Here is a 12996-nt window from a genome sequence, read left to right on the forward strand (position 1 = left end):
CTCTCTGTGCTGAATCGGTATGTTATCCTTTAATTTACTTCCAAATGATTATATTTGTTTGCTAATGTATTCACTTCTCATAACAATGTTCATTTTCACCTCTAAACAATGTACAAGGCCCTGTCCTCTCCAAAGAAATGGAAATTTATGGCCCAGGCTTTCTCCAGCAATGACTTCCTGTGAATCGATACAATTAAGCGCTTCTAATAGATCCTTGGTCAGAGACATTTAGTGCCATGCACCCTGGCCCACGCTGGTGGTGCGTGTGTAATTAACCCCGCAGAGAGGAGTGCCTTTCTGTACCACCCAGGGGGGTCAGATGAAGTTGTTACAGGGGGATGCTGTGTGGGCCAACTGTTAAAAAGGTGGCAGGGCTGGTTAAGCATTTTGGGCAGGAAGAGAGTGCAAGGTACTTCCACACACACACACACACACATACACAAACAATCATGTGTGCATAAATATATATATAAACATACATATAAACACCTCTCTTTGTATCAGAAACTCAGCTTTCCCCACCTGTCAGCCCCCACACTTCTCAAGCCAGCCTTTTCATTCTCCACTCACACTCTCCTCTCAGATCTAATTGGTCTAATCCCTCTGTTTCCCTCTCCGTTGGCAGTGCAGTGATCTGAATGTTCTGCTGCCCTGAGCCACTCAAGGCTAAAAAAGACGTTTCAAATGTCCCAGAATAGAATGGCTCATTCCCTGCCCTCTCCGGTCGGCTGCTCCAATGTTGGTGTTAACTTGCGTATTAACTCCAATTTGCTGAGTGCAGGGAGTGGTGCAGGGGGGTGTGCGTGTGTGGGAGGGGGGTGGAGGTGGGTCAGGACTGTGGCGGGGAGTTGCCAGAGAACCTGGACTGAGTGCATGCATCATTAGTCGAGGCCCATGTCAGATGCAAATGAAATGATTAATGGGAGCAGGAGGAACCTCCGCATTACCACGGGTCAAACCTGTGCTTGGTCATGTGCCGTAATTCAGGAAGCCATTACTCTTTGTTTTTACACTTAAAATATGTAAAGACACGTTGACGCTGGTTATTAAACATGGGTAGCGTAGTGTAAGGAGGAGACAGAAAACACCACTTGGTTCCTGCTTGGGAAGAGCTGGCTGTGATAACAACATGGTAATAGTGAGTTTTAATGGCCGTGATTTCCCACCCATGTCTCGTCGTTGCATCATTGCTGAGCGGCATGTCCCTGGATCGGCTTTTAGATAAAGGATCTTCTTTGACAGAGATGGAGGTGAGAGAGGCACATGAGACACATTGATGGAGGAGCAGGCTCTGCACTGCGCCCTGTCAGAGAACGCAAGCACTAAGTAATCCTTAAGCAGAGACAGCCACAGCAGTCTGACCACATCACGCTCATGGCTATCCCTTGTGTTATTGCCGGCCTATGGGGCATATTGTCATCGCATAGCTCCTTTGCTCATTTATAGCTCCTTTGCTTATTCATTTCAGCTCCTTTTATTGATCATGTAATCTCATGCCTTCACATGGACTTTAGACTTATGGTGTGTATGGTAATGCCATTTCTACTTTAGGCCAACAGAGTGCGATGCAATCTCATGGTGTCACAGGAGGTGCACAGGAGGTTAACATCATACTGTAATCTGTCCTCAAGTGCACTGTAGGCCTGCTGATTGTACTGTAATCTCATGGCCTTGCATGCACCATACACCTAAAAAGTATACTGTAACTTCATGTATCCTGGATGTTCTGCCTAGAAGCTCAGTGGTCACTCTGTTGAGTCTACCTGGACTGTTGACTTTTCACTCTCTGTATCCATTCTCTGATTAACTTTTTTTTGCAACTAGGGATTCTCCTTTATCTCCCCACTGAGGAAATGTGCAATAATTAAAGCCACAGCATAGCCACAGCATATCTTAGTATATCTTTCTAGGGAACCCTGCCATATGTTCAGGGATGCAACGTGCAATAATAAAGAATGCATGATAAAATGCATTATTGATAAAATTGCATGGTATATTTCTAAATTATTAAAGAATTACCCCTACTGGTAATGTTAGAGGGGTCCCTTGAACATAGAGGCAACACTGCATTTTGCACAGTTGCTAAAAGGCTGTGAAGTATTTAAAGTGTCTGAGATTAAATGAATGTCACAACATCTCTGGTGTCCTTACATAAAAACTGAAAATGCTGACTGAGGCCTTCTAAACCTTGTGTAGAACATGTGCTCACACACAAGCATATACAGCTCAGCATGGTTTTTCCATGCAGTCTTCATGCGTTTGTGGAATACTGTCTTTTTTCTGTGATTTATACGGTTATCCTTGACTGTGCTTTAATTTGGACTATTCACACATAAAATTGCGCCCTGTCCCTGGTAATGAATGGTACAGAGTTTTAAGAAACATGAGGACTTAATAATCCGACAGTTTTATCTGCCTCCTGGATGGTGAGTGTCGCCAAGAATATACAGTAAAGGCGTGGATCATACGGTGCAGATTCATTGGTTCCAATCCCAGATGTGACTCTGTAGCTGTTTCCTAAGCACTTGCAGTGGCTGCTTAAGTGGACTACCATTTCATCTCCTTAGAGAACTTACAGTCAACAATAGAGCCCTTTGAACCGGTGTCCCACAAGGTTCCATTCTGGGACCAGTGCAGTTCTATGTGTGCATGTAACCACTTGGCAATACCCAAGGTTGGGGAGTAACGGAATACATGTAACGGTGTTACGTATTTAAAATACAAAATATGAGTAACTGTATTCCATTACAATTACCATTGAAATTGATGGTAATCAAATTACAGTTACATTTTAAAAATATTTAGATTACTGAAGGGATTACATTAGATTTTTTCATTTCATTTAATTTCATTTTTTTTTTCATTGAATGTTTATTCAGTTGGAAAATCTATCCAATGATAGGCAACTCCGGGGTGTAACTCCCATATATGGAAGCCGAGAACGGCTGTGCTTCCAATTATTTTTTTTATGCCGTCATCTTGAGATCATGAGTTAATCATTTTGTGATCTCGAGATAACAAAGCTCGTTTTCTCGTGATAACGAAATAATTAACCCGTGATCTTGAGATAACAAAGCTTGTTTTCTTGTGATAATAGGTTAATTTATCTTGTTATCACGAGAAAACAAAAGATTGTTTCTTCTTATTACTTATAATGTTTATCAGAGATCAGGAGTGCCATGCCAGCATGCATAGATGGCATCTTGACAACTGTAGCAACTGATTTAAGATGCAAATGTCAGGAGTACCCATTATTGATCAATGCATCGAACTGTAAAAAGACCCCATCAAATCTATATAATCTTTTTCCAAGTTTCAACTCCCACACCTATAGCACACAATATGTGGTGGAAGGACGTTTTGTAGTACCAAAAGCCAACACCAATTCACTTTGGAACGAGCTGCCATCTTTTTAAACAAGAATAAATATTAAATCTACTTTTAAAAAACAAGCAAAGAATTACCTAGGTCAGATGTACACCTAATCATTGCTACTAGATCAATCATTGTCAGTGGGTGCATTTGTAGTATTTTTCTTTTTACCTGTCGGCTATTAGCAATAGACTATTAGTAGGTTTCACAATGATGGTGTTTTAATGCTTTACTTTTCGGACCCCAGGAAGAATAGCGGGGCTGTACGGCTCAGCTAATGGGGATCCTATAAACAATAAACAATAAACAGATCCTCCCCGACAGTCATGGCAGAGATCTTGAAGGTTGAAATCAGGTGTGATCAAATGCAGCGTTTCTCAAACCTCGCCTGGAGGACCACTTGTCCTGCATTTTTTAGATCTCTCCCTGCTCCAACACAACTGATTCAAATGATCAACTCGTTATGAACTCCTGAAGCTGCTTAATAACTGATCATTCACAAGGGGTCCTCCAGGAGAGGTTTGGGAAATGCTGATCAAATGAACCAGACACTCATTTTTGAGTTCTCCATAATTATCCAGTGATCTTGAGAAAACAAAAGTCGTTTTCTCATGATAAATTATCTCGTTATCTTAAACAAGCTTTGTTATCCCAAGATGACAAAATAATTAACTCATAATTTCGAGATAACAGCAATAAAAAAAATAATTGCAAGCACGGCTGTTCTCGGCTTCCGTACGTACCCATATGCCCCTCAAGAAAAAAAGAAGAAAAAAGCGCGCAGCCTGCCTGACTCACAAGACAGTAGAATACAGAGTGAGACAGAAAGCAACCAGTGCAACACGTTTATGTCATGTAAATACCGGGACCGTTTTACTTTCAAATTTGGCAAAGGTCGCAACATAACAATACAATGCATGCTGTGTTTTCCAGCAACCAAACTGCTATCCACGTCAAAAGAATGAAGAAGCACCTGAAGAAGCATCTTGAAGTAAGCTCTCTTTTTCATTATTTAAGACAATATTGCTCACTAGCTAGCTATCTTACATAGTTTGGCTGCACTGGATTAGCTATTCAGCTAGCTAGTAGGCTAGTAGGTATAGTATTAAACCTAACTAGCTAAAGAGTGGATACAGTGACAAAACAAGTCAAATTTCACATGTTCAAAACTGCAATTACTCCAGCAATTTTACACTATGCATACATTAAATTCTTAAGCTACTCCTTTCTCATTCACAATGTATTTAGAGTTTCTTGTGCCTTTTCTAACTCATGTTGTGTAATGTACAGTTTTTGAATTAACATTTACAATTCTGAAGAAACTGCGATAAAATGCCCAAAGACTTAACATGGGGGTGCCAAAATGTTAGCCACAATAATACTAAGTGAACATTTTAAAAAATAACTGTTCAGAACCTTAGTCGGGTGAATTATACTGGTGCACGTCCTCATAAAACTTTCAAAAAAGCTTTTTTTCCAGTGAAATGTTATAAAATATAGACTGTATTTTATGTATTGCAGTAAAAAAATCACTCAAGTTTAGCTATTTCGATTTTGACATCACTTGGACATAGTTCGTGAGAATCACCCAACCAGTATATGCCACATTCAAATTTTCACTTACATACTTTTAAAACTTAAAAACACAGTGTTCAGGAAGTAATACAAAGTATTTAGATTACATTACTTACCTTGAGTAATCTAACAGAATATGCTACAAATTACATTTTAGGTATTCTGTAATCTGTAGTGGAATACATATTAAAAGTAACTCTCCCAACCTTGGCAATACCATCAGGATGGATAAATTTTGTTTCTACTTCTATGTTGATAATGTTGATGCAGATCTATGTAGGACTTCTGGCTAAAATTGAAATGATAATATTTATAGAGACCCTAAGAAAAATCTAGTCAGGGATAGCAACAAATTAACTAAACACTGATAAAACAGGAACATGGTTAATTGGATCTGAAACAATCTCTCACAAGTTGAGGTAACTGAAATAAGGAAGAAAGAAGGGAGAATAATTTAATTTACTCCTCATGTCAAGAATTTGGGTGCTATTTTTGACTCAGAACATACTGTACATACATCCCAAACCAATAACCACAACAAACTTTCATCGATTTGGAAATACTGCACCTATCTGTGAGCAGGAAACATTCAGAGATGCTGATTCCTCTCTTTTTAAAGTCCTGTCTGGACTGGACTTGAATTCAGAATGGAATGGAATTCAGAACAGCTTTATTTGTATGAAGTACTTTGTGTAAATATTACCAATGCACGCAATATTCAAATATACATATGCACACACATATGTATGCATGTGAACATACAACACATGACCCTGAGAAAGAAAGTAAATTAAGTAAATAAAAATGTTATCTCTCTGTTTAGTGACTTACCAGACAGATAACCTAATAGGATGCAATGGCATCAAAACACAGCTGGCATGTTGCTGACTCACACCCGCATGCTTGAACAGGCTGGATTGGCTGCCCATTAAACATCACACTGATTGCAAGGTAGCAATCACAAGATAGAATGCCTTAAATGAACTAGGGGCCTCTCACTTTGAGAGATGCAAGCTGCATACCTGCTCAGTGTTTGTGCTAAGAAAGTTATGGATTTATTGGTACCACCCATGTATTGTCTAAAGCCAGCTGGACTAAAATCTGGATATAAGGTGGTGTTTATGCTACTCCAGTGTGTAACTGTTGTCCTGCTAACCCTAGAGATTTTGAACCTCTTTTAAAAACTCTTTTCATTTGTGCTTTAACCCATTTGAAATGTTTCTTTGTATTTGTTATTTGGCTTTCTGTGTGTATTGTACTCAAGGCCATCTTGGTGTGGTATGTCCTAAACAGGAATGACGTTATCTGATTCAGCAACTGATTTAACGATCCATAGAGGTGATCTCTTACTTGATGTCGCTCTCTCGAACCCGGCTCTCGTCCAGATCCTCGATGAACTTCTCCCCCTTCATCCAGTAGATGAGCGGGCTGACGTCTCCACTGTAGCCGAAAAACGCCCGGCAGGTGAGGTTAACAGGACTACCTATGGAGAAAGAGAAAACTGTGAGAGGCCATTTCTATTCGTCCCAGCTCTGTGTGTTTCTGTCTCACAGAGGCACAGGGCCACTGGCTCCGGTCCCAGCTGATGCAATACAGCATTTGAAATGGGAAAAAGAAAGGTAAGACATCACATAGCCAACACATGGCACATTGTTCAGAGGCCTTGTTTATTCCCTTGCTCATGTACACACTTCAGTTTTCCTGGTCTTCTGTTTTCCTGTGGGGCAGGACCCTTCTCTATCCCAAAAGTCCCCTCATATCCAGTTGACAGGGAAGACTGTCCAGGCAGACATCTGCGCAGTTGCCTGCGCAGGCCCCTGCAGACTCTGGACATGGCATAGTCCAGCGTCATAACCCCCTGCCATTTCAAGTCCTTCACACTCCTTATTTGGGACACAATTTTGACCCTCCGAAAAGGTAACTATGGTGATAAAAAACACTGGAACTGTTGCCCCACTTCACAATATTTGGCCCTAGTACCCGTTTTGTTGCAGTGAATTTATGTAGAGATTAATCTGTGCCTGCACTCATACACATCATGGTTGTTTTAAACCCATAAATGGATTGAACAACTATAAGCATTATGTAACTATGCATAACCCATTAGTTATGATGAAGTGGCACAATGTTACTGTAGCTGGATTTTAAGGTAAGTATCTAGAGCTTAACCAAAAAGGGAGCTGACCACCAATGTGAAAAAGGGTGTCCAGTGTGTACAAAACAATGCTTTGATAGATGGCAATATCCATATGCGTGTGCAGATACGCACACGCATACAGACACACAAAGACATGCACACACTCACACTCGCTCAGAGAAATAATAATCCTGGTGCAGATGTTTAGCTTTCTCCTCAGCTGCGTCCTTGTATCATATATATATTCATCATGACAATTTTTAATGTGTTTTTATGCTCTATTCTCATACATGATGCAGTCCTACCCCTTCTTAGTTGAGAAGAGCTATCCATAACAGTGTCGTTTTGACTTTTACTGTCAGAAGAGAGATGACATGAAGGTTACGAGAAACAGTGGACAATCCAGAGATGCGAACTTAAAAGGACATGCATGGTGGGGATTGTGCTCTCCCACGACCTCTACAGTGTGAGTCAATGGGAGTCCTCTGCTAATATCTACACTACTACTGTAGATACTACTGACTACCATATTTCTCTGATTATGTTTATACAGCATGTTACATCTGTTTACCATTTTTGTGCCGGAATATTAAAGTATTCTGCTGGAATATGAATATGGTGTAAGGGCAGCATGTGTAAACAAGAAGCCCTGCCCATCGGTTCTGATGTCACCAAAACTACACAGCGTTTCTTCTTGCCCAGGAAGTCACTTCAATGCAAATGAATTTCCTCCTGTTGCTTTTCAACCATCCTCTGACAAAGCCCTCTATTCTTCCACAAACACAGTTTGTGGTACATATGTGTGGCTTGGAGTCCAACACAGGGATTGCACCTATGGGCTGTGGCTGTTGACCCTGTTTGGACATCGTAAATGCTAGAAATAAAGGGGGGAGGTAGGTTGGAGGAGGGATGCTGTGATACAGCATACAGCATAAGGAAGTGGTAAGAGGGATACAGTTGTGGACGGGGGTGGTTTTTCTCGGTTTGGTTAATAGGTTTGGATTGTCTGAAAATGTTCTTCCTGAATCTTTTTTTTTTTTTTTAACTCATTTTCATTTCCAGGTTTCCTGAGCAAGGGCTTTGGTAGACAGTGCCTTCATCATCTGGTTTGCCATGTTTTGTATAGCCAGTAATACAGACATGAGGCATACAGAAAGGTAAAGGCAGCAATGTTCCATCTGAGGATTCAAACCTACAGCCCTGTGGTTCCATTGAGCTCAGACCTAATCTGTTGTGGTATGAATGGCCGGGTGCACAAACACAATGAATCACCGAGGAGGTGCATGGGGGCGTGAACTCCAGCGTCCTGCGAGAGATCTGTACACCTGTGTGTCATTAATGCAGTCAAAGGGACAAGGAGAGCAGTCGAGAGACAAGCACGATTCAAATTCAAATTTGCACTCGGAGAGCATTGTGTTTCTGATGTGGCTGAGAGAACGCAGCACACTCTCTCTCTCTCTCTCTCTCTCTCAATGCCGTTCTGGTTTTCCTCACGTGTGGAGTCCATGCGTTTTGTGAGTCAGACTGTGTTTCTGCGTAACTCTGCATCGCCCGCGGGACCCAGAGAGGCTCTGGAAAGCTCTGGAAGGTGAATTTCTCTCTTTTATGACATCTGTCGACAGAGCTTTCACATGCAGGGTCTGACAGTGAGATGTGACTGGTCAAAACCTGCACAGCAATGAATCCTCCCCCCAAACCCCCCCCCCCACCCCCCACCCCCACACACACACACACACACACACACACACACACACACACACACTCTCACTCTCTCTTCAGAGATCAGTGATAAATACACAACAGCTCATTCTCATGACACAGCAAACAGGTTAATCTCCTAAGCATTCAGAAGTGTCACAAACAAATCCCAAAGACTGGACCATTGCTGCATCACTCAAAAAGTACACAGAACACAAGGCATCTGATGACATATGACACTTGAGCTGCTACACCTGCCAGTCCCAAGACTGTAACTTATAAATAATGTAGACATGCAGTTTTTATCCGTTCAATATACTTACAAATCTGCATGCCATGGTAACCACCACATCTCTAGTGTGTACGCTTTGGGTAAGTCAACATAAGGTCACCGTATGTTGTATAACCATGTACATACGCTGTGTGTAGTGGGTCCTCTCACCTCAGGAAGTCCTCACTGTGTGCTCCTGTGCTTGTGGGCTTGACCATAAGACTGTAACCCAGAGAGGGACAAGCATACATGATTCAGGCCCTAAAGGCCAGCAGTCCAGCTCCCGTCATTAAGAGCAAACACCAGTGTTATTCGCATACAGAGATTCCAACTAAGTTACTGAAGGGGAAATTGTTCGCTTTCTCTTTAAAATAACTTTAAATTTTGGATACGTTAAACTCTCAATACAATCCTCACCATTTGAAAAGGATACATAGAAGTATACACACATGAAATTACAGAGCCAATATCTGTCATAATACACATCGGCAATAGTAAGGACTGAAAATAAATGCTTACTATATTAATACAATGAAACATCAGCAGTGCCAGTTTGTTAAGCTTTAAAAAACTACTCAGCAACCCTGTATGAAATGAGTCCTACAAACCAAATAATTTACCATCAGACTATGCTGTTTTGCATGTAAATGTATTGATCACTTAAGCCATGGGACCATTATAAACTATCCATTTAAATCGGCACATCATTCTTCCACCAGAGGTCACTATAGAGCTTCAAAGAAGACTTGGGTATGGCCTTAGGAGGGAAGGGGAAACATTTTGAGGAGACAAACTGAGAAACCCACAGCTGTTTTCTTCCTATTTCATATTTAGGGATAAACTGAAATTTAACCCCTCTATTCCACTTCACTTTGTGCTGTTTTGTGTAGTCTCATCCACAGGCCGTAGGGCACTATGTGATCCTCAGCCACATTTCCAGAGCCTGGCTACCCGATCCTCTCTTCAGCTGCTTTTCCTCTTTTGTTTTTTGAAAATTGGATTAGAACAGGTTGCTCTTTCCAAATGGAACTGAAAAGTGGCTTTGCAGTCACAGAACACGTCATAACCTGGCGCTCTGCGACCGCGGGACACCCCTCCCTACTGTAGGCGCATGCTCGCTGATGCCACATGGACCCTGTGCATCGTCTTCTGTGACATCAAGCGGTAACTCGCCCGCCTTCATTTAAATCCCAACCCGTAGCCAGTCGGGAAAAGTCCTAATGTGATTGTGTGTCCCCTTCTCCCTCTCCTTGCTCTTATCTTCCCTGGCTTCCTTAAGCCTCTCTTAGTCACGGTAATAAAATGCCGCGCCGTTGGCAGCACTGCCTTCGACATGGAACTAGCGACCGACGTGACGCTCGCTCGCCTGCCAGGAGTCGGCGGCGAAACGCTGCGACTGTGGCAAAGAAAAGAGATTTAGACTAAACCCATTCTCCCGAACGCGCCCACGCCCATTGGCACGAGTGTAGGTGTAATCAATTACAGCCCCCAAATAAGAGAGGGGAAAGAAGACAGCACACATGTTGTTATTGTAAAGTGGAGGGTCAATTCGATTCAAATGGAATTTTAAAGAGCAGAAAATAACGGCGCCAAACCCTTGGGAGAACAGTCCAAAGCAGAGAGGCTACGCACACACTCGAAGCTAATGTTCCAGATAACAGGCTATCCCTGTCAGGAAACATGCATATTTCCAATGCGCTCTCTCCTTTGAACATAGTAACGATCTCTGGATTGTGATTAATTGTTTCTTTGAACCTCGTTTCCCATTCAGTTAATTAAAGTCAGAGGCTCCAAACCCTGACGATCTCTAATAATGAGGATAAAATTCTCGAACAATGAACCAAAACCAAGGAAAAAAAATTATTTATCCCTGCCCTGCTTTAATTAATCTCTCAGAACCACAACGCGATTTCATAGCGAGGCAACCGTGCGTTCAGAGCTCCTTGTGAAATCGCAGCAGCGATGGAACAAAAACATGTTTTGTCCTCCCGACATACTGAGATGAAAGCAATTTACAATGAAACGATTAAAGCCGACACAACAACGAGCCAAAACAAAAACAGCTACTTGATGTGTGTAGCCGTGCTGTGTCTAATTGAGCGTGTAGAGACCATCTTAGATCTCAGATTGGTCGGTCCTGTCCAAGCTACATCTAATACTGTGGCCAAGTGAAAAAAGTAAAAAAAAAAAAAAACAACGACATTTTCATGAATGAAGAGAAGCTTCCACACTTAACCTGCGTGACATCAGGGCGATATAACCTGGACCTGCAGTGATGCTGGTGTGGAAACGTTCATGTTGCACAATGCACAGCCACACTTATTCCCAACGCATAGCCCTGACGCCACTGGCTCTATTCTCCAACTCTGACAGGGACAGAAAGCCTGAGAAGCTGTTTGTGATTCACTATTACAGATATTGCTGGGATATGTCTACACTCCGGGGTATAGACCAAATTCATCTTGCCCCTCTTTGAGGACCTCTATAACTCCATACCCAAAGTCAATGTGCCATATGGGCAGAACAGCAGACGACTGGATAGACAGATGAATGTGTGGAGATCGATGCCGCTGTATTCATTTTAAAGCTAATAAGGGCACAGAGAGAAAGCCACCATGAAAATAAATAAATAAATTTAAAAAAATAAGGAAAAAAATAATCAATGTATTGTGGAGCTAAGCCTGACATTTTTAAAGTTCAGCAGGCTTTCCTGCATTGGTATTTCAAAGAAGAGGGACAGAGGTGGCCTATAATACCAATACAAGCCTTTTTCTTCCTGGTGATCTATAAATTACAGGAAGGGAGGCGACAATCCAGCATTAAATGAACATATCCAATGGCTCACATTGTGACAGCTAGTGAGCTGCAAATAGAGGATACAGATAGCTTACCTTCATTCAGCAACTATTCGCAAATAAACAATTCCTTTTACTTCAATTTTACTTCATTACCTCCAATATAATAGTTTTACCTTTGTGTACACATCTTAAAATAAAAAAAATGAAACAAAACAAACACATGAAATTTTCAGTTAAAGTGATATCCTATCTATCCTATCAAGACCTATTGTAGAAGGAAAATTATGTGACCCAAACTCTGTATGATGAAAAAGTATAATTTATGCTGAAGTGGGCAAAATAGTGTAATGCCACAGCCCTGGGCCAGCTTCTGCCTACATGTAGAAATGCTGGAATGATTATTTACAGATGTACAGCCACTGGACCAATTATGTATAAAAGTATAAAAACATACAAACACTGGAACAATTATGCATAAAAGTACAAAAGCACTGGACCAATTATATACAAATGTACACTGGACCAATTACGCAATCCATACTTGAACTTCATAATAATGATAGCCAATCAAAAACAGATTAAGGACAGCTTAAAAGTAAGATCTCTGCTTTGACTGTTCATTTTTGTTTTCAGTGTTAATACATTCATTAATTGTTCTCTGCCAATTTACTCATACTCACCCACATAAACACCCACCGCCAGCTCCCGAGCAGCAGGGTGGGTCACTCCAGACAGTGGCTTGCACTGCTGTTCTGTGGGCTGCACTGAGGACCCTGACCATACCTACAGCATCCAGCATCCTGTCAGCACTGTCTATAACAGTAAGACTAGTGAACAATCCAGAAGCTATCCCAGCCATACAGCCATTCTCTCTTACACTCTCTCTGCCTGTCTCCTTCTCTCTGAATTTCTGAATTACATTCAGGGAATTGCCATTGTTACAAGAATTGCATGTAAATCCAAACATAACAAACGGCAAACAAAGTCAAACCACTTCCACAAATGCACAATGTGATTAATGAGCATGCCATAATGTGACATTTATTTGGCATGCATTTTTTTTCATACAAGTATAACAGCCACAGAGGGTTTTGTTAAGGGAGTGTTCATTAGAGTCCTTTTTGGCTTATGTAATGCAATACGGT

At 41.4% G+C, this 12996-nt stretch overlaps 1 protein-coding gene across 2 annotated transcripts in view; it reads right to left on the reverse strand.

Moving 5' to 3' along the window:
* LOC118789013 (interleukin-1 receptor accessory protein-like 1) overlaps positions 1-12996 on the reverse strand; it is a 319783-nt gene that overhangs the window by 28741 nt on the left and 278046 nt on the right. For both annotated transcript variants that reach the window (XM_036545289.1, XM_036545288.1), the window contains exon 7: positions 6298-6430. In XM_036545289.1, the coding sequence (XP_036401182.1) occupies positions 6298-6430 (133 nt within the window). The remainder of the gene's footprint in view (positions 1-6297; positions 6431-12996) is intronic.

Source organism: Megalops cyprinoides, chromosome 14, assembly GCF_013368585.1.
Source record: "Megalops cyprinoides isolate fMegCyp1 chromosome 14, fMegCyp1.pri, whole genome shotgun sequence".
Taxonomy (NCBI): Eukaryota; Metazoa; Chordata; class Actinopteri; order Elopiformes; family Megalopidae; genus Megalops; species Megalops cyprinoides.